Here is a 19,652-nt window from a genome sequence, read left to right as displayed (position 1 = left end):
TCACCCCAATTCTAGGTAATAGGAAAAGGAGTCATTGTTTAGTACTGTATCCTTAGAAAACATAGAAGTATTCCCTTAAAATTCAAAATATTTGAAAGAGAAAGCAATAAAAAACTGGTACCACCTGAATGTATACAACAGTAAAAACTGAAAGAAAAATATAAAAGAAAACTTCATAAAAAGTTATGAATACATGAGATTTAATTAGTGCAGAGCACAGTTGCATGAAAAAATATAACTTAGAAGTACTGTACAAAAATAAGAGACTGAAAATGAGGACAAATGCAAAACTACAGATGATAGTAGTTTAAAATTAACCATAAAAAGAGAAATGGCAATAAAAGAATACAAAGAAAAACAAATATCCAAAAAATGAAGCAGTTAAAAAAAAAAAAGGAGAAATGCAAAAATACTGAAAATTGTATTAACAAGCATGAAATCAATGAAATAAGAGAAACTAAACATTATTTAAGTGAAAGAAATAAGAGGCCACTGTCAGGATCCAAGCTACATCTCTGAAGGAGCTGCATGTAGGTCAGGTTTTCGTGGGTGTTGGGGTCGAAGAAGCCTTTGGTGTCGTCCGAGGGGTCGGAGAGGATCTGGTTCATCTCCTCGTCAAAGTAGCCGCGCTGGTAGGCCACCTCCACGGGCACGCGGTGGCTGTGCACCGGGTCGATGACGCCGCCCGTGGCGATCTGGGCTTCCAGCAGCCTCACGCCGTGGTCCTTGACGATGAGGTCCCTCTTCATGGCCTGGAAGAGGGAGATCTGCTCTCCCGAGTACGGGTCGGTGTAGCCGGTGACGGCCCTCTCGGCGGACAGCAGCTTCTCCTGGATCTCGCCGCCCACCACGCCTGCGGCCACGGCCTCGTCCACCGACAGCTTCTGGTTGCGCAGCGGGTCGATGACGAAGCCCGTGGCGGCCTGAGCCTCCAGCAGCACCAGGGCCGTGCCGGGCCGCAGGATGCCCTTCCACATGGCCTGGTAGATGCTCATCTTCTCCTGTTTGGCCGGGTCCTCCTTGGACGGCACCAGGACGCCCGCGATGCAGCTGGTGCCCTCCAGGTACCTCTTGACTGAGTCCATCTCCGTGATCTCTTGCAGGCTCTTGGTGCCCTGGGCCAGCTCGCGCAGGGTGTCCAGGCCCAGGATGTTGGAGGTGCGCAGCTCCGAGGCCGACACCTGCCTCCTCAGGCCCCGGAAAGACACCTTGCTCAGCTTCTCCTCAGTCTCCTCGATGATGCTGGTGAGGGTGGCGATGAGGGCCTGCAGGGTCAGGGCGCCAGACGCGTGCTGGGCCAGGAGCTCCTCCCTCCTGGCGTCGGTCAGGTAGGTGGAGAAGAGCACTTCCCACACGGACACCTTCTGCCCCTGGAACTGTCCGACTTTCACCTCCATGGTGGTGTTCCTCAGCGCCCCGAGGGCTTCCTCGCGGCGCCGGCGGGCATTCTCCGCCTCTTCTCGCGCTTCTGCCTCCTGAGACCCGCCTTCGGCCTCTTCGATGATGGTGGTGAGCCTGCGGGTCAGCGCTGGCAGGGGCAGGGCCCCCGAGTCGTACTGGGCCAGGAGGTCCTCCCGGGTGACCTGCGTCACGTACGTGGACACCAGGACGTCCCAGACGGGGACTTTGCGCCCCTTCAAGTGGCCGACCCCCACCTCCATGGTGGCGGCCTGCAGCTTGCTGCGCGGGTGCGGTCCGTCTCGGTGGGAGCTGAGCTCCGCTGAGCTGGCCGTGGGGGCGTCGCGCCGGTCTCCGGCCTCCGTCACCAGGCTGGTGAGGGTGCTGCTGAGCTCATCGATGGACAGGGCGCCGGCCCGGTACTTCCTCAGCAGCGCCTGCCTCTTGCTCTCGGCCACGTCCCTGCAGAACAGGAGTTCCCACACGGTCACGGTCTGGCCGCGGAAGAGGCCCCCGTGGACCGTGACCCAGGCGTCCTGCAGGGCGCGCCGCATCTGCTCGCTCAGCTGGGACACTGCGGAGCTCTTGTCGGCCAGCTGCAACATGTAGAGGCCGGTGTCGGGGTCGCGCACGCACCTGCGCAGCAGCTGCATGTAGGTCAGGTTCTCGTGCGTGTTGGGGTCGAAGAAGCCCTTGGTGTCGTCCGAGGGGTCGGAGAGGATCTGGTTCATCTCCTCGTCAAAGTAGCCGCGCTGGTAGGCCACCTCCACGGGCACGCGGTGGCTGTGCACCGGGTCGATGACGCCGCCCGTGGCGATCTGGGCTTCCAGCAGCCTCACGCCGTGGTCCTTGACGATGAGGTCCCTCTTCATGGCCTGGAAGAGGGAGATCTGCTCTCCCGAGTACGGGTCGGTGTAGCCGGTGACGGCCCTCTCGGCGGACAGCAGCTTCTCCTGGATCTCGCCGCCCACCACGCCTGCGGCCACGGCCTCGTCCACCGACAGCTTCTGGTTGCGCAGCGGGTCGATGACGAAGCCCGTGGCGGCCTGAGCCTCCAGCAGCACCAGGGCCGTGCCGGGCCGCAGGATGCCCTTCCACATGGCCTGGTAGATGCTCATCTTCTCCTGTTTGGCCGGGTCCTCCTTGGACGGCACCAGGACGCCCGCGATGCAGCTGGTGCCCTCCAGGTACCTCTTGACTGAGTCCATCTCCGTGATCTCTTGCAGGCTCTTGGTGCCCTGGGCCAGCTCGCGCAGGGTGTCCAGGCCCAGGATGTTGGAGGTGCGCAGCTCCGAGGCCGACACCTGCCTCCTCAGGCCCCGGAAAGACACCTTGCTCAGCTTCTCCTCAGTCTCCTCGATGATGCTGGTGAGGGTGGCGATGAGGGCCTGCAGGGTCAGGGCGCCAGACGCGTGCTGGGCCAGGAGCTCCTCCCTCCTGGCGTCGGTCAGGAGGTGGAAGGCCCCCACACGGACACCTTCTGCCCTGGAACGCCGACCCCTCCATGGTGGTGTTCCTCCGCCCCGGGGCTTCCCGCCCCGGCGGGCCTCCCCCCCGCTTTGCCTCCCTGGGGACCCGCCCCGGCCCCGATGATGGGGTGAGCCCCGGGTCGCGCTGGCAGGGGCAGGGCCCCCAGTCGTACTGGGCCAGGAGGTTCCCGGGCCGGCCGCCTGGAACCAGGCGTCCCAGCGGGGACTTTCGCCCCTTCAATGGCCGGGCCCCACCTCCATGGTGGCGGCCTGCAGCTTGCGCGGGTGCGTCCGTGGTGGGAGCTGAGCCCGCTGGCTGGCCGGGGGGCCCCGGTCTCCCGGCCCCCACCAGGCTGGTGGGGTGCTGCTGAGCTCATCGATGGACAGGGGCGCCCGGGCCTTCCTGCGCCGCCCTGCTCGGCCCGTCCCTGCAGAAAGGGCCCACGGTCCGGTCTGGCCGGGAAGGGCCCCGTGGACCGGGGCGCCTTGGGGGCCCATCTGCCGCTCGCTGGGACCTCGGGCTCTTGTGGCCAGCTGCATTAGAGGCCAGCGCCCCACCTCGAGCACTGGAAGTCAGGTTTCGTGGTGTTGGGGGCGAAGGCCTTGGTTGGTCCGGGGGTCGGAGAGGATCTGTTCATCTCCCGTCAAAGTGGGCGGGGCCACCCCACGGGCCGCGGTGGCGTGCACCGGGTCATGGCGCCTGGCGTCTGGGCTTCCAGCGCCCACGCCGTGGTCCCGCTAGGTCCCTCTTCATGGCCTGGAAGAGGGAGATCTGCTCTCCCAGTCGGGTCGTGACGGCCCCCCACAAAGCTTCTCCTGGATCCGCCCCCCCCCGCGGCCACGGCCTCCCACCGACAGCTTTGGTTGCGCGGGTGATGGAAGCCCGGGCGGCCTGGGCCTCCCCAAAGCACCAGGGCCGGCGGGCCGCGGATGCCCTTCCAGGCCTGGTAGATGCTCATCTTCTCCCTTTGGCCGGGTCCTCCCGGCCCCGGGGCCGCATGCAGCTGGTCCCTCCAGGTACCTCTTGACTTCCATCTCCGGATCTCGCCTCTGGGCCCGGGCCCGGCCCCGGGGGTGTCCAGGCCCAGGATGTTGGAGGTGCGGGCCCGGGCCGCACCTGCCTCCTCAGGCCCCGGAAACCCTTGCTCAGCTTCCCCATCTCCTATGATGCTGGTGAGGGTGGCGTGGGGCCTGCAGGGTCAGGGCGCCAGGCGTTGGGCCGGGCCTCCCTTGGGCTCGGTCGGTGGTGGAAGGAACTTCCACGGACCCTTCTGCCCCTGGGAACTGTCCGATTTCCTCCATGGTGGGTTCCTCAAGCCCCAGGGCTTCCCCCGGGGGGGCACTCCGCCTCTTCGGGGCTTCTGCCTCCTGAGACCCGCCTTCGGCCTCTTCGATGATGGTGGTGAGCCTGCGGGTCAGCGCTGGCAGGGGCAGGGCCCCCGAGTCGTACTGGGCCAGGAGGTCCTCCCGGGTGACCTGCGTCACGTACGTGGACACCAGGACGTCCCAGACGGGGACTTTGCGCCCCTTCAAGTGGCCGACCCCCACCTCCATGGTGGCGGCCTGCAGCTTGCTGCGCGGGTGCGGTCCGTCTCGGTGGGAGCTGAGCTCCGCTGAGCTGGCCGTGGGGGCGTCGCGCCGGTCTCCGGCCTCCGTCACCAGGCTGGTGAGGGTGCTGCTGAGCTCATCGATGGACAGGGCGCCGGCCCGGTACTTCCTCAGCAGCGCCTGCCTCTTGCTCTCGGCCACGTCCCTGCAGAACAGGAGTTCCCACACGGTCACGGTCTGGCCGCGGAAGAGGCCCCCGTGGACCGTGACCCAGGCGTCCTGCAGGGCGCGCCGCATCTGCTCGCTCAGCTGGGACACTGCGGAGCTCTTGTCGGCCAGCTGCAACATGTAGAGGCCGGTGTCGGGGTCGCGCACGCACCTGCGCAGCAGCTGCATGTAGGTCAGGTTCTCGTGCGTGTTGGGGTCGAAGAAGCCCTTGGTGTCGTCCGAGGGGTCGGAGAGGATCTGGTTCATCTCCTCGTCAAAGTAGCCGCGCTGGTAGGCCACCTCCACGGGCACGCGGTGGCTGTGCACCGGGTCGATGACGCCGCCCGTGGCGATCTGGGCTTCCAGCAGCCTCACGCCGTGGTCCTTGACGATGAGGTCCCTCTTCATGGCCTGGAAGAGGGAGATCTGCTCTCCCGAGTACGGGTCGGTGTAGCCGGTGACGGCCCTCTCGGCGGACAGCAGCTTCTCCTGGATCTCGCCGCCCACCACGCCTGCGGCCACGGCCTCGTCCACCGACAGCTTCTGGTTGCGCAGCGGGTCGATGACGAAGCCCGTGGCGGCCTGAGCCTCCAGCAGCACCAGGGCCGTGCCGGGCCGCAGGATGCCCTTCCACATGGCCTGGTAGATGCTCATCTTCTCCTGTTTGGCCGGGTCCTCCTTGGACGGCACCAGGACGCCCGCGATGCAGCTGGTGCCCTCCAGGTACTTTTTCACTCTTTCTTCTTCTGCAATTTCTTTTACTTGTTTTTGTCCCGTCTCTAATTCTTGTAATGTGTCTTTATTAATTATATCAGCCTTGTAAAGTTCAGCCGCTGTTACTTGTCTTCTCAAACCTTGGAACCATACCTCCTTTCTTTTGTTTTCTTTTTCCTCAATTAATTCCCAAATTATTTTCACAATACTTTCTAATGCTTTTGATGTGTCTTCCCTGTATCTGTTCACTAATTCCTGTTTCTTTTCTTCTGTGACATATTCAGAGCAAAGTAGGTCCCACACTGACATCTTTTTCCCTCTATACTTCCCCCTTTCCACTGTCACCATTTCTGCTTTGAGTGCCTTTTCAATGACTTCGTCCATGTATCTGTAAGTCTTTTCATGTTTGACTATGGGCAGCAGTGCCAGTCCTGTTTTTTGATCTTTCATGCACCTGGAATGGAGTTCTCCATAATTCACTTTCTCATGTGTATTCGGATCCTGAAATCTTCTGCTTCCGTGCTTGGTATTTGATAGTAAGTTGTATGTTTCCGGGTCTAAGCAGCCCCGCTTGCAGGCCACATCTACGGGAAGGCGATGACCATAGTTTGGGTCAATTACTCCTCCTGTGGCTACTTGTGCCTCCAGCATCCTCATTGCCTCCTCTTTTTCTACTAGAGCTTTCTTCATGGCCTTGTAGAGGGATATCCGCTCACCTGTGTCTGGGTCCTGATAACCAGTCACTGCCTTCTCTGAATTCTGGAGGTCTTCCTGTAGCTCCTCCCCTAACACCCCTGCAGCCACAGCTTCATTCACGGACAGCCTCTGGTTCTGCAGAGGGTTGATGATGAAGCCAGTGGCAGCCTGTGCCTGTAGAAGCTGCATTCCAATTAGCTTGGGAATCACTTCTTTGTTCATAGCCTCATAGACACTCAGTTTCTCCTTTGTCAATGGTATCAGCACCCCAGCAATGCAACCTGTCCCTTCCATGTACCTTTTCACTGATTCTAGTTGGCTAAGTTTTTCTGCTGCCCCTTTTCCTTTTGGAAGTCCAGCAAGGACTTTCTCATCAATGATCTCACAGTTGAACAGCTCAGCAGCCGTCACATCCCCATGGAGTCCTTTCACCTTGATTGCTTGGTTCTGTTTTTCTGTTTCCTCAATGGTATTTATAATAATTTCTAAGAGTTGGTCCAGGTGCAGAGTGTTTGATCTGAACTGTCTGACCAGATCTCTCTTTTTCTGCTGTGTGAAATACTGTGAGGAAAGCAAGTCCCAGACAGAAACAGTCTGATTGGCAAATTTCCCAATGGGCACCTTGGTGGTCCTGGATCGCAGCAGCTGTTTTGTGGTCTCATCTATGTATATGTAGCTCTCTCCTTTCTGTACTATTTGCAACATATACAGTCCAGTTTCTGATTCTTGAATACATCTCTCCAATAGTTGCAGATAGGTGAGGTTTTCGTGTGTGTTGGGGTCGAAAAAGCCCTTGGTGTCATCCGAGGGGTCGGAGAGGATCTGGTTCATCTCCTCGTCAAAGTAGCCGCGCTGGTAGGCGACCTCCACGGGCACGCGGTGGCTGTGCACAGGGTCGATGATGCCGCCCGTGGCTATCTGGGCCTCTAAAAGTCGGATGGCGTGGGACTTTAAAATCAGTCCCTTGTTCATGGCTTCAAAGAGGGAAATTTGCTTGTTGGTGTAGGGTTCCGTGTAGCCAGTCACTGCCTTTTCTGCACTCAGGAGTTTCTCATACACTTCTCTGCCAATTAGTCCAGCTGGCAAGGCCTGATCTACAGACAGCTTCTTGTTTTGCACGGGGTCGATGATGAATCCAGTGGCAGCCTGGGCCTCCAGCAGCACCAGGGCCGTGCCCGGCCTCAGGATGTGCCTCCGCATGGCGTCATAGATGCTCAGCCTCTCCTTTGTGCCCTGGATGAGCACTCCAGCTATGAAGTTGCTCCCCTCCAGGAACTTCTTCACACCCTCCATCTCAGTCACTTCGTGCACCGTTTTTTTGCCCTGGTTCAAATCGTCCAGTGTTTTCTTGTCAATCAGCTGGGATCTGAACAGGTCATTGGCTGACACCTGCTTCCTGAGGCCAGGGAATGTGATCTGCCTCGCCCTCTGCTCCGTCTCCTCGATGAGAGCGGTGACATCTGTCACCACCTGGCGAAGGGCTGCAGCCCTTCCTGAGCGACCAAGGTCTACCAGCTCCTTCTGCTTGTCAGCACTAACATACTCTGAGTGCAGCAGGTCCCACAGTGACACGGTTTGGCCTTTGAACCTCCCTACCTTGACAGGGACCATCATGGCTTTCAGAGCCATGATGGTGTGGTCGTCAACATCCAATGCCACACTCTGGGAGAGAGGGAGCAGCCATAAGCCTGTGTTGGAGTCTAAGATGCACCTGTCCTTTAACTCTTGATATGTCACCTTGTCACGGGTATTAGGGTCGAAGAAAAATCTCTTATCTCCAGTGGTCTTGGCCAGGGCCTGACCTGTCTCCTCATCTAGGAAGCCGAGCCTGCAGGCGGCTGGCAGGGGAAGATGCAGGTGGTGGATAGGGTCTACAACCCCCCCTGTAGCCAGTTGTACTTGCAGAAGGAGGAAGCCCTCATTCTGGTCAATAAGTCCTTTGCCCATGGCCTGCCAGACAGAGATGGTGCTGCCGGTGTAGGGATCAGTGTAGCCAGTCGCTGCTCGCTCTGCTTGGATGAGCTGCTCACTCAGCTCTCCTCCAATCACACCAGTCTTGACTGCATCTTCCACAGACAGTTTCCGGTTGTTCTCTGGGTCAACAAGTAAGCCTGCAGCCAGCTGGGCTTCCAGCAGCCTCAGCCCAAGGCCACGGGGAAGCAAGTTGCTTTTCATGGCCTGGTAGATGCTCATCTTCACCTTGGATCCCTCCACCTGGACCCCGGCGATGCATCCTGTCCCCTGTAAGTACCGTTTGACCTCTGGTCTCTGGGCAACCTCGCTTGGTGACTGTGTTCCCTGAATCAGCTTCTCCAGTGTGTCCAGGTCAATGATTCCTGTATCCAGCAGCCAGACAGCAGGGACTTCCCCCCGTAAGCCTGGTAGCATGATGTGGGTCTGAGCTTGTAGTTCTGCTTCTCTTACTTGCTTCAGAGCAGCAGCCATGATTTCTTGGACCGTCATCCTCCCCAGCCGGAAGTTTTCCAAGAAGGCTTCCCTCTGATCATCTGTGAAGTGCCCAGAGCACAGCAAGTCCCAGAGGGAGACACTCCTCTCAGCTACTAGTGTATCCTGGAAGACCTGTTGAATTTGCTCATCTGTAGAAACGGGGGCGGCTGTTTGGGGCAGGGGCAGCAGGTGACAGCCGGAAGCCTCGTCCTGCTGGCAGTGCTCTATAAGCTGGGCATAGCTGAGGCTCTCACTCCCGTCTGCTGTAGAGAAGGTCTGCAGGGTGGCAGGGCAGGCTCCAGAGAGGGTCTTCTCCATCTCTTCATCAATGTAACCCCGCTGGACGGCCACTTCCATGGGGACATGGTGGTGACTGTTGGGGTCGATGATGCCCCCGGTGGCTACCTGCGCCTCCAGGAGCTGCACAGCCTGCTGAGAAGGGACCAGGCCTTTCTTCATGGCCTGGAAAAGGGAAACCTTCTTGCCTGTAAAGGGGTCCATGAAGCCTGTCACTGCCTCCTCAGCATAATGGAGCTTCTCGTGGAGCTCTGGCCCCACCAACCCCTTGCGCACAGCATCATCCACGGAGAGCTTTTCGTTGCTCACGGGGTCGATGATGGAGCCAGTGGCAGCCTGGGCTTCGAGGAGGGGAAGGGCCACTCCAGGGACCAACAGTTTCTGCTTCATGGCTTCATAAAGACTAAGCCTCTGGTTGGAAGGCTGCAGGAGCACCCCCCCAATGGTCCCTGAGCCATGGAGGTACCTGTGGACGGACTCCACTTTCAGGAGCTCCTCAGGGCTGACCCTCCCATCCAGTACCTCCTCTAGGAGGTCACGGTCAATGACGCAGGATTCCAGGAGCTGGTAGGCCGTGACCCGACCCCGGAGAGTCGGCAGGGTGATGCCTGCCCACTTTTTCATCTCCTCCTCCAGTCTCCACACAATCTGCTCCAGGGTTATCTTCCGCAGCTTGTAGTGGGTCAGAATCTCCCGCCTCTGGCCCTCTCGGAAGTACTCGGAGTTGATCAGGTCCCACACGGAGACCCTTTGACCCTTGAACCGGCCGTATTTCACCAGCAGGAGGGATTTCTGGAAAGCCTGGCGGGTGGCTTCAGTCACCAGCTGGGGCTTCTGGCTGTTGAGTGGCAAGAGGCAGAGGCCGGTGGCTGGCTCAGTCACACACTTCTCCAGCAGCTGCAGGTAGGTCAGGTTCTCGTGCGTGTTGGGGTCAAAGAAGCCCTTGGTGTCGTCCGAGGGGTCAGATAAGATCAGGTTCATGGTCCGGTCAAAGTAGCCGCGCTTGTAGGCCACCTCCACGGGCACGCGGTGGCTGTGCACGGGGTCGATGATGCCACCCGTGGCGATCTGGGCCTCCAGCAGCCTCACGCCGTGGTCCCTGACAATGAGCTCTTTGTTCATGGCCTGGAACAGGGAGAGCCTGTCCCCCGAGCACGGGTCCATGTAGCCCGTCACCGCTCTCTCGGCTGACAGCAGCTTTTCGTAAACATCGGGTCCGATGACACTGGCCCTGAGGGCCTCCTCCACAGAATACCTCTTGTTCTCCTTGGGGTCGATGATAAAGCCGGTCGCTGCCTGTGCCTCCAGAAGAATGAGGGACGTGCCCGGCCTCAGGTAACCCTTCCTCCGGGCCTCGTAGATGCTGACCTTCTCCTGGGAGTCAGGGAGGAGCAGGCCGCTGATGCACCCTGTCCCTTGCAGGTACTTCCTCACGGAGTCAAGGCCCCCCACGTCCTGTGCTGTCGTCTGGCCTTGCTCCAGCTTCTCATACAGGTCCTGATTGATGATCTCCGACCTGAGGAGCTCCCTCGGTGTCACGTGCTCCCTCAGGCCTTCGAAGGTGACCCGGGAGGCGGCGGCGGCCTGGTTGATGATGGCGCTGAGCTGGGACGCCAGCATCTCTGTGGAGAGCGCTCCCTCCTTAAACTGCTGGGCCAGGGTAGCCCTCTGCTCTGCTGGGATGACGTCCAAGAAGAGAAGCTTCCAGAGAGACACTCTTTGTCCTTTGAACTTCCCTGCTGTGACAACTTCTGTGGCCTTCTTCAGACCCTCCTGGGTGGTATGGTCAATGAACCATGGTCCCTCTGGATGCCCTTTGTCATCTCCCCCACAGAGAGGCAGGAGGAGGGAGCCGGTCTCTGGATCAGTGACACAGCGGACTAGCAGCTGCTCATAGGTGAGGTTCTCCTGGGTGTTGGGGTCAAAAAAACCAGTAGGGTGGGAGAGACTGGCGAATGTCTCCTTATCGAGGCAGTCCCACTGGAAGGCGGTCTCCAGCGGCAGCCGGAGTTTCCTAACCGGATCAATGATCCCCCCTGTGGCCAGCTGGGCCTCCAGAAGTCGTAGCGCCAGTTCCTTCGATACTAGCCCCTTTCTCATGGCTTGAAAGAGGGGGATGAGACTTCTGCTGAAGGGATCTGGGTACCCAGTCACCGCCCGCTCGGCTACCAAGAGCTTCTCCCGGAACTCAGGCCCTACAAGCCCAGCCCTGACGGCCTCATCCAGCCCCAGCTTCTTTTCACTGGCAGGGTCCATGAGGGAATAGGTAGCAGCCTGAGCCTGGAGGAGGGCAAGGGCAGTGCCTGGGGGGAGGAGGTGCTCCATCAGGGCCTGGTAGATGCTCCTCCTCTGGCCTGTGGACTGTACAATGACCCCAACTATACTTCCTGTTCCCTCCAAATAACACTGCACTTCTTCCCGAGCCCTTACTTCAGGCACAAGCAGCCTCCCGTCCCTCAGCTCTTCAAACACCTGCCTAGGCAGGATGCCAGCCTCCAGAAGCTGTTCGCTGCTCACCATCCCTCCCAGGGATGGGAAGGTGATCTTCAGTGGGAGCAGGGCCAGCCCCGTGGCAGGGCTCAGCACACACCTGCTCCTAAGCTCCTGATAGGTGAGTGGCTCCTTTGTGTTAGGGTCAGAGAAGGCCCGGGGACCATCAGCTGCAGGGTCAGAGAGGCTGTGGCCTGTCTCCTCATCCAGGAGGCCCTTCTGGTAGGCAAGGTCCAGTGAGACACGACCTCCCTGTGCAGGATCTATTATGCCGCCCGTGGCCAGCTGGGCTTCCAGCCAGCTCAGGCCTGAATCCCTGGCCACAACTTCCTTGTGGAGAGCCTGGAAGAGGGGCAGCTTCCCTGGCCCGTAGGGATCAGGGTAGCCGGTGAGGGCTCGCTCAGCTGTGAGCAGCTTTTCTTTCAGCTCCAGGCCTACTAGTCCCTGTTTCACAGCCTCAGTCACAGGGAGAAGCTGGCCCTGAATGGGGTCGACGAGGCCCCCTGTGGCTGCCTGGGCTTCAAGAAGAGCCAGTCCTACCTTGGCTGGGAGTAGCCCTCGCTGGATGGCTTCATAGAAGCCCAGGGGCTGGGCCGAAGCTTCCAAGTACACCCCAGCAATGGGGCCTCTCTCCTGGGGACAGGTCTTTCCATCATAAGTCACAGGAAAGTCCACCCTGGATTCAGGAGGGACAACTGTGGGCGTGGTTTTCAGGGTCTTGGGGGCTTGACCTGTTCCAGTGCCATTGACCGAAATGACCGAGTCTCCATTCAAAGTCGCCGTTGAGACATCCATGTCCATGTCCTGTGGGCTTCTCTCAAGCAGTGTTCACTTCCTAGGAAGGCGGAGAAGCAAAAGAAAAGCCCTCATGATTTGAAGTGTTTGAGACCACCATGAGGTCTTCCAGAGAAGTTCTACCCAAACTTCTTCAGTCATTGGAGGAAAGGGAAAGGACCAACAGAGGTTCCCAGGAGACTGATCAAATCTCACAGTCTCTGAGTTGGAAGGGACTAGAAGAACCCTAATCCAAGCCCTCCCTGAACAGAAATTCCTTCTTCAACATCTCTGAAACAGCCCTAATTATTGGGAAAGTTTTTCTTTACATGGAGCCAAAATATACCTTTTTTGTAATTTCTACCCATTACTCCTAGTTTTGACCTCTGGGCCTGGTAGAACAAGGATAATCCCTGTTACACACGATAGTCCTTGAAGTCAATCATGCACCCCTGCGGCTTCTCCTCTATGATAAACATCCTTGTTTCTTCCAAGTGCCCAGCTGCTGATGTTTTTCCAAGGCTACCTTCTCTCTACTCTGATGTCTCTTGTACATACTAATTTATGTATATATTGTCTCCCTCATTCATACGGGAGCTTTCTTCTGCCTTTCTCTGAGTATCCTCAGTACTTAGCACAGTGCCTGGTACGTAGGTGCTTAATAAGTGCATGCTGATGGTCTGATTATTTCTATTCTCATCCTGATTGCCTTCTTCTAGATGTGCTCCAAGAATTCAGCAAACAGAGCAAGGAGATGAGGCTGGAGCTAAGGAGAGGGCAGGAGCAGATGGCAAAGAGCCACAGAATGACCCCTTGCTACCTTTGTCCTTTGGTTCCACAAGGGAACCAACATGGTCACCTGACGAGTCGGAGGTTTGAGGGGGAAATGGGGACTGGAAGATGAGACGTGAGCAGCCAGGGTAAAGGAGGATGTTAAGATTGAGTTGGAATTTGATTGAAAAATGGGGTCTAAACTAATTAGCAAGGTAGATAGAGCTGGGCCCGGAATTAGGAAAACCTGAATTAAAATCTTGCTTCAGACACTAGATGAACAAGTCACTGAACTTCTGTTTGCCTCAGTTTTCTCAACTAATTAATAATAGCATCATTACAATAATTGTATTTTAATAATAACTTTGTTATGAGAATCAAATGATATAATAATTAGAAAGTACTTAGCGCAATGCCTGGCACATAGTAACACTATATAAATAAGCTATTATTATTATAATCATCATTATTTTTAGTTGTGAATGGAGAATAAGAATTTAGGCTTAGATTGGGATGATGAGAGGCAAAGAGATCCAGGCTAAAACATTGAATCTTTTTTCTTTCTTTCTCCTTCCTTCCTTCTTTCTTTCCTTCTCTTCTTCCTCTCTTCCTTTCTCCCTCCTTCCCTTTCTCCTTTATTCTTTTCTCCTTCCTTCTCTCCTTCCTCTTGCCTTGTTTCTTCCTTCTTTTCCTCCCTCCCTCCTCATTCCTTCCTTCTTCTTTCTTTTTCTCCGTTCTTTCTTCCTCTTTCCCTCCCTCCCTCCCTTCTTTCTTTTTCTTCTCCCTCCCTCCCTTCCTTCCTCCCTGTCTTTCTTCCTCCCTCCCTCTTTTCCTTCCTTCTTTCCTTCCTTCCTTCCTTCCTTCCTTCCTTCCTTCCCTTCTTTCCTTCCTTCCTTCCTTCCTTCCTTCCTTCCTTCCTTCCTTCCTTTCCTTCCTTCCTTCTCTCTTTTCCTCCTTCCTTCCTTCCTTCCAGAGATTTTAAAAAAGAGAAAGAGACCTGTATGTGCAAGAATGTTTGTGGCAGCCTCCTTTGTAGTGGCCAGAAACTGGAAACTGAGTGGATGCCCATCAGTTGGAGAATGGCTGAATAGCTTGTGGTATATGAATATTATGGAATATTATTGTTCTGTAGAAATGACCAACAGGATGATTTCAGAAAGGCCTGGAGAGACTTACACAAACCGATGCTGAGTGAAATGAGCAGGACCAAAAGATCATTATTTACTTCAACAACAATACTATATGATGATCAATTCTGATGGACATGGCTCTCTTCAACGAGATGAGCCAAATCAGTTCCAACAGAGCAGTAATGAACTGAACCAGATACACCGAGAAAGAACTCTGGGAGATGACTATGAATCACTACATAGAATTCCCAATCCCTTTATTTTTGTCTGCCTGCATTTTTTATTTCCTTCACAGGCTAATTGTATACTATTTCAAAGTCCGACTCCTTTTATACAGCAAAATAACTGTTTGGACATGTATGTGTGTATATATATATAGAGTATTTAACTTATACTTTAACATATTCAACATGTATTGGTCAACCTGCCATCTGGGGGAAGGGGGGGGAAGGGGGAAAAAGTTGGAGCAAAAGGATTTGCAATTGTCAATGCTGAAAAATTACCTATACATATTTGTAAATAAAAAGCTATTTAAAAAAAAAAAAGAAAGAAAAGGCTCCATGGAGGAAATGGTACTTAAATTGGACCTTGAATGCCAGGAAGGATTTCATCAGGAAGGAAATAGTAGATGAGGCATTCCAAGCAGCACTAGACATATATGAGTCATTTGAAGAGGTGAGAGTTAAAGGTGTGGGAGTAGAAAAGATTCACTGAGGGAAAGTAGAGACTGGGGCCATAATACAAATGGATCACTGGAAGAAACTAGGGATATTTTGCCTAAAGAAACTTGGGGCAGTGTGAAATTATCTCTGAGGTTCTTTTCTACCTCTAAAATCATAGGGTCCTCTGTATGACATGATATCTTGTTTTCAGAAAATGAAAGTAGATTTGTCTTTCTTGGTCCCAGGGACAGAATTTGAAGAAATGGTTGAATTCTGATGGACTTCAAATATGGATAGGCAAATATTGATTTAACATAAGAAAAAAAACCTTCCTGCCCAGTAATTGAATAGATTGCCTCAGTAAGTAGGGAACTCCCCATCACTGGAGGTCTTTCAGTCCAAACTAGATGATTCCTTGTGGGAAATGTTATAGAGAAGATTCCTGGTAGATGCAAATTGGCCCAGATAATAAATTGCACCTATTTATACAGTAATACTTCCTAAGGTCATGCTCTAAAAGCACATGCATGTAGGAGGCAGGAGAAGGAAGAAAAGTCTGAAAAGGAAATAACACAGCCACAAAGAAAGGAGGGAAATGAGGAGAAAGCCACATCTCTGGAGTCAAGGGAAGAGTTTCTCCAAGGAGGGGGAACAGAAAGGAGACTGATGTACTGCTGCTAGGCCATGGATGAGAACCGAGAAGTACTCGATTAGGCAATGAGGAAGTAGTTAGAGACCTTGGAGAGTGCAATTTCTGGAGGGTGATAGGAACAGGGCCAGATTGCAGGCAGCTGAAGAGAGTGTGGGTGGTGAAGGGGTGAGGATGAGGAGAGGCACTTGGATGGTAGTTTGTCATGAGATCTCAGTACCCGAGGAACCAGCCCACAAACTCAAGAAGGCTTTAGCTTGGTCTGTCCCCTGCCTCTTGCAGGCCATAGAACCTCAGCTTCAAAAGGAGAGACCTGTCTTCCTCCTCATGGGTGGGTAGCACTCAGGATGAGGACCTGGAAAAAGGTGATTCAGCAGCAAAGTAGGGACTGGAAACTCAGTCCCATACCAATCTGTCAGTGTCTATATACACTTTCAGTCTTTGCACAAGGCATGTCTGATGTCTGACTTTCTGACGCTAGGTGGGGCTGGGTTGGGTTGGGCTGGGAATCTAGGGGGAGAGACACAGGAGGGAAGGTCCTAGATGGAGAGTCTCTTCTCTTTCCCCTTCATTAAACACTCCCCACCATCACCTCCTTTAAGGATAGGATCCAAGGGAGGAGAGAAGAGAAAGAGGGAAGGGAAAGTAAAAGAGAAGGGTAGCAGAAAAGGGAGCCTAAGAGGGACCAGGTTAGGACCTAGTACCCAGGATGCAGTAGAATCACTATAATCATTCCTTCTTCTTCCTAGCATCTCCAAGGCTAGCTATATAGCCCACTGCCTCCAAGGAAAGGCCCCTGTTTTAGGCTAAATCAATTCCCCCTCCCCTTGACCTTTGTCTATTGTTGAGGTGGCCATGGGCAGGGAGCCCAGAGGTTGGGTGGGAAACTGAAAAAAAAAAACAACAGTGCCCTCCTTCAGCTCCTGGCACTGTAATAACGGGCAGAGATCAATGGACCGATAGAGTTACCTGGAATGGGTGAGGCTCTGAGAGGGAAGGGAGAGGAGAAAATTGGATGAATCTCTTCCTACATCTCCCCTCCCTCAAATTAATTAGGGGATCAGCACTTCCTCTAGCTCTCTCAAAGTCTGAGGCTCCAAAAATCAGCATACAGTACATGGCCCGAGAGCAGACATATTGACATCAGGGACCTATGGGAACTAGGAGCAATGGTGGGGACGGGAGGGGGTAAGGTGAAAAAGGTAGGGGAGGGAATAGGAATGAGTTGTAGGAAAGTTTATTTAAATTTGGGGTCAGGAAAATTCCTAATGACAAAAGCTGTGTTTCCTTGAGGGCTCCAAAGATTAGACGACTTTTTAGGTATATTATAAAGAGGGCTCTTTTTCAGGTGTAGGTTTGAACTAGCTGGATTTTGTGAATTCCCTTCCTTCTCTGAGTTTCTGTGACTCGATCTTTCTGAGCTTCAGTTTTCTTATCTATAAAATGGTCAAGGTCTCTCCTCCAATTCTCTGATCATCTATTGTAAGAAAGGCAGCATCTTCTGAGGGAACCAGGGAATATCTCTGCCCTCCCTCTTTACACTCACCCTTTGTCTAGCACTAAGCATTCTCCTGCTTAGAAATCAGTGGGAAAACACTGACAGAATCCTTGACTCCAGCTCCACATAGCTACCTGAGAAGGGGAGGACTCTGGGCCAGGGGTAGGATGGGTTGAAACTTCCTTAATACCTTGCAATTCCTCAGTGATTATGAGAAATGAAAGGGATGTTGGGGACCTTCATTTTCTAGAGGAAGAATGGGATACCCTAAGAGGAGAGGAAATTGCCCAGTAAGTTTGCCAGAGGTGGGACAAGATTTCCAGGTCTCCTGACTCCCATTACAGGTCTCTGTGTGAAGCTGATTGCTCCCCCTTCTCTCCACTCTTTCAGGATTATGGCTTCTTTGGCCTAGAGAAGCCATCCTAGCTCCACCTGTTGTTTTTTTTTTTAGTTCTCAAAGCCAACTATGACAACCATCCAGGTACAAGGAAGGCAAATAATACCTTCCCCCACTCTCAAGTCCTATAAAGTCACTAAAAATAGGGTTCACCCAAAACAATACCCCCTCCTCCTCACAGACATATACAGACACACTTAGGCTAAGATTGGGGACCATCTCTCTACCATATTTATACAAAGATCCAAATGTCACACCCAGGGCTGGCCCAGGGATGCCCACCTACATGCTTCCCCGACTAGGCAAGGTTCCCTCTACAGGACAAAAACCACCTAGACCCAGGAATCCCCCAGCCTTCCCTCAAACACACAAACAATCTGAGTCCAAGGATTCCTTACCCCCTACCATCCCCCTATCTCTCCACATTCCTACAGCTGGAAAGGACAATTGATGAGAGGGAGAAGAGAGGATGGGTTATCATCATTCCAGGAGGGCCATTCAAGAGGAAGCAGAACCTGGTACCCACGAGGAACCTGGTCCCTGGACCTACTCTGGCCGAGGTGTGTCCAGATCCCCGACATCTAAAGCATTCCTATAATATTCTTAGGTCATAGGACACATCCTTTTATTTCTATGGACAGTTACTCAAAAAGGAAAAAAAAAAAAAAGAGGAGGCAGGTTCCATAAAAACATAAAGATGAACTTCTTAACCTATAAAGCTACCCAACAACGAAGTAGGCTCCCTCGATAGGAAGTCCCTAGTATTGAAAAGTGCTCAAAGAAATAATGAATAGATTTAGAACTGGGGAATCATTTTGGCCAACTCTCTCTAATTTTTACAAATAAGGAAACAGGTTAAGAGAGGGAAAGTGACTTATGCAAGGTGACATGAGTAATTAAGTCATCAGGGTTGAACCTAGACCCTCGGAGATCAAATCTAGTGTTCATGCCACAGATCCCTCTAGCCAGTCTCTCTGGTTGAAGAGAATAATCACTGTTCATTCATTTAGAGCACTTTTGAGGTTCTACACAGTACTTTACTCACAACTCCTCTCGAGGCAGGTTATTATTCTTTACTTATAGATAAAATATATAGTAGATAGAGACAGAGAGATAGAGAGAGAGGGAGAGAGACAGAGAGAAGGGAAAGAGAGAGACAGAGAAACAGAGAGACAAAGACAGTGAGACAGAGAGAGATATGAAGACAGAGACAAAGAGAGAAACAGAGACAGAGACACATACATAGACACGGAGAGAAGAGACAGAGACATACAGAGAGAGGAGAGACAGAGATATAGAGAGAGAGACAAAGAGACATAGAGAGAAAGAGAATGTTTTCTCTGGTACCCTTTTCAGTTCATTCATTTTACAAAGGATATGCATTCCTGGAAATGAGAACAGATTCTCAGAAAGATGGTAGATGAATAAATTCACCGCAGGGATGCAGTCTCCTCATTCCTAGGACTTGATCCTTAGGAAACATGTCCCTTAATTCTAGGACACACTTCCTTTATTCCCAATTCACACTGCCATCATTTCTTGAACATGCTCCCTAGTGACTAGATATTTCTCATGCGCCCCCAAATTACAGTCATGTCTTCTCCTCTGGGTAAGGTCTCAGGGGACCTGAACCCACTTGAACCAACTCCCTCCCTGCCCCAAGTTTGAGAATCTGTTCCAGGGACCGCTGGGAGTCCAGACCAGGCTCAGTGAGAGATTCATTTTCACTTCCTCTTTTCAGTACCGTCCCAGGACAAAGGGACAAGGGTTGAAAAGCACACGGCGCTCCAAGCTACAGTTCTCAAATCCTTTTAAGGGACTTCAGCTCCTGACTTCACCTCGCCCATGATTTCCCGGGAAGTCTAGGTTCCGGGAAGAATAACCTATGATTTTCCAATTGTACCCCCATTACTTAGTCCAGGAATGTAGTTCCCATTCAGCTCAGGAATCTAGGTATTTCACTTCATAACTTCCCATTTCTTCAGTCCCGGGTACCTGATTCCCCTTAACTCCCCCTCTCTGTAATATCAGAACTCGTGAGTCCGAAGCCCACGTTTCTTAGCTAAGGACCCTCCCTCTGACATGGCCCCATAATCACGAAGCCAAGGTCCCCTGCCCTCCAGATACCCTTAGCTCACACCTGTAGAGTTCCCCGGACTTGGTGAGTGCCGGCTGCTGCAGTCTCTCGGTCCAGATCAGCTTCTCTCGCTACCTCCGCACATTTTAAACCTGGTACCTCCCGGTACCTCTCAGCCCTTCCCAAAGCCTAAGCGGCCAGAGCTAAAGGCTCCTCCCCTTGGCCAGCCCTTCCCACTCCGCCTTCTCCAGCCCCCTCCTCTTCTGGGAATTGGGATTCCCGGGGAGAAAAGAGGTTGTAGAGAAGGGAGGGTTGAAGCCCAGAGTGGAGCAAGGAGTTGGAGGATTAGGTTAGCTGAGAAAACGGCACCAGGTGGAGTGAGGGTGGTAGAGGTGACAGGAACAAAGTGCACCTGGGAGGGGTCTGT

The 19,652-nt window shown here is 53.5% G+C and overlaps 1 protein-coding gene across 1 annotated transcript; it reads right to left on the bottom strand.

The window, feature by feature from the left end:
* Positions 1–383: 383 nt before the first annotated feature.
* Positions 384–19,652, bottom strand: EPPK1 (epiplakin 1). The gene is made up of 5 exons (XM_031947645.1): positions 19,289–19,652; positions 4,135–12,102; positions 3,568–4,058; positions 3,123–3,433; positions 384–3,068 (listed from the first exon to the last, which is right to left on the bottom strand). The coding sequence occupies exons 2-5, from the start codon at positions 12,066–12,068 to the stop codon at positions 465–467; spliced, it is 11,340 nt and encodes a 3,779-aa protein (XP_031803505.1). The 5' UTR covers positions 12,069–12,102; positions 19,289–19,652; the 3' UTR covers positions 384–464.

This window comes from Sarcophilus harrisii, chromosome 1 (assembly GCF_902635505.1).
Source record: "Sarcophilus harrisii chromosome 1, mSarHar1.11, whole genome shotgun sequence".
NCBI lineage: Eukaryota > Metazoa > Chordata > Mammalia > Dasyuromorphia > Dasyuridae > Sarcophilus > Sarcophilus harrisii.
This window is presented reverse-complemented; position numbering and strand designations above follow the sequence as displayed.

Bases quoted from the DNA above. Each gene is read 5' to 3' on its own strand.
- EPPK1 (XM_031947645.1), bottom strand. From the start codon at position 12,068: ATGGACATGGATGTCTCAACGGCGACTTTGAATGGAGACTCGGTCATT. The intron at 4,059-4,134 runs GTCCGTGGAAGT...CTGACCCTGCAG, and splicing joins CAGTTCCCAGGGGCAGAAGG to GCCCCACGCCACCCTCACCA. The intron at 3,434-3,567 runs GCGCCATGACCC...CCTGACTTCCAG, and splicing joins GCTGGAAGCCCAGACGCCAG to TGCTCGAGGTGGGGCGCTGG.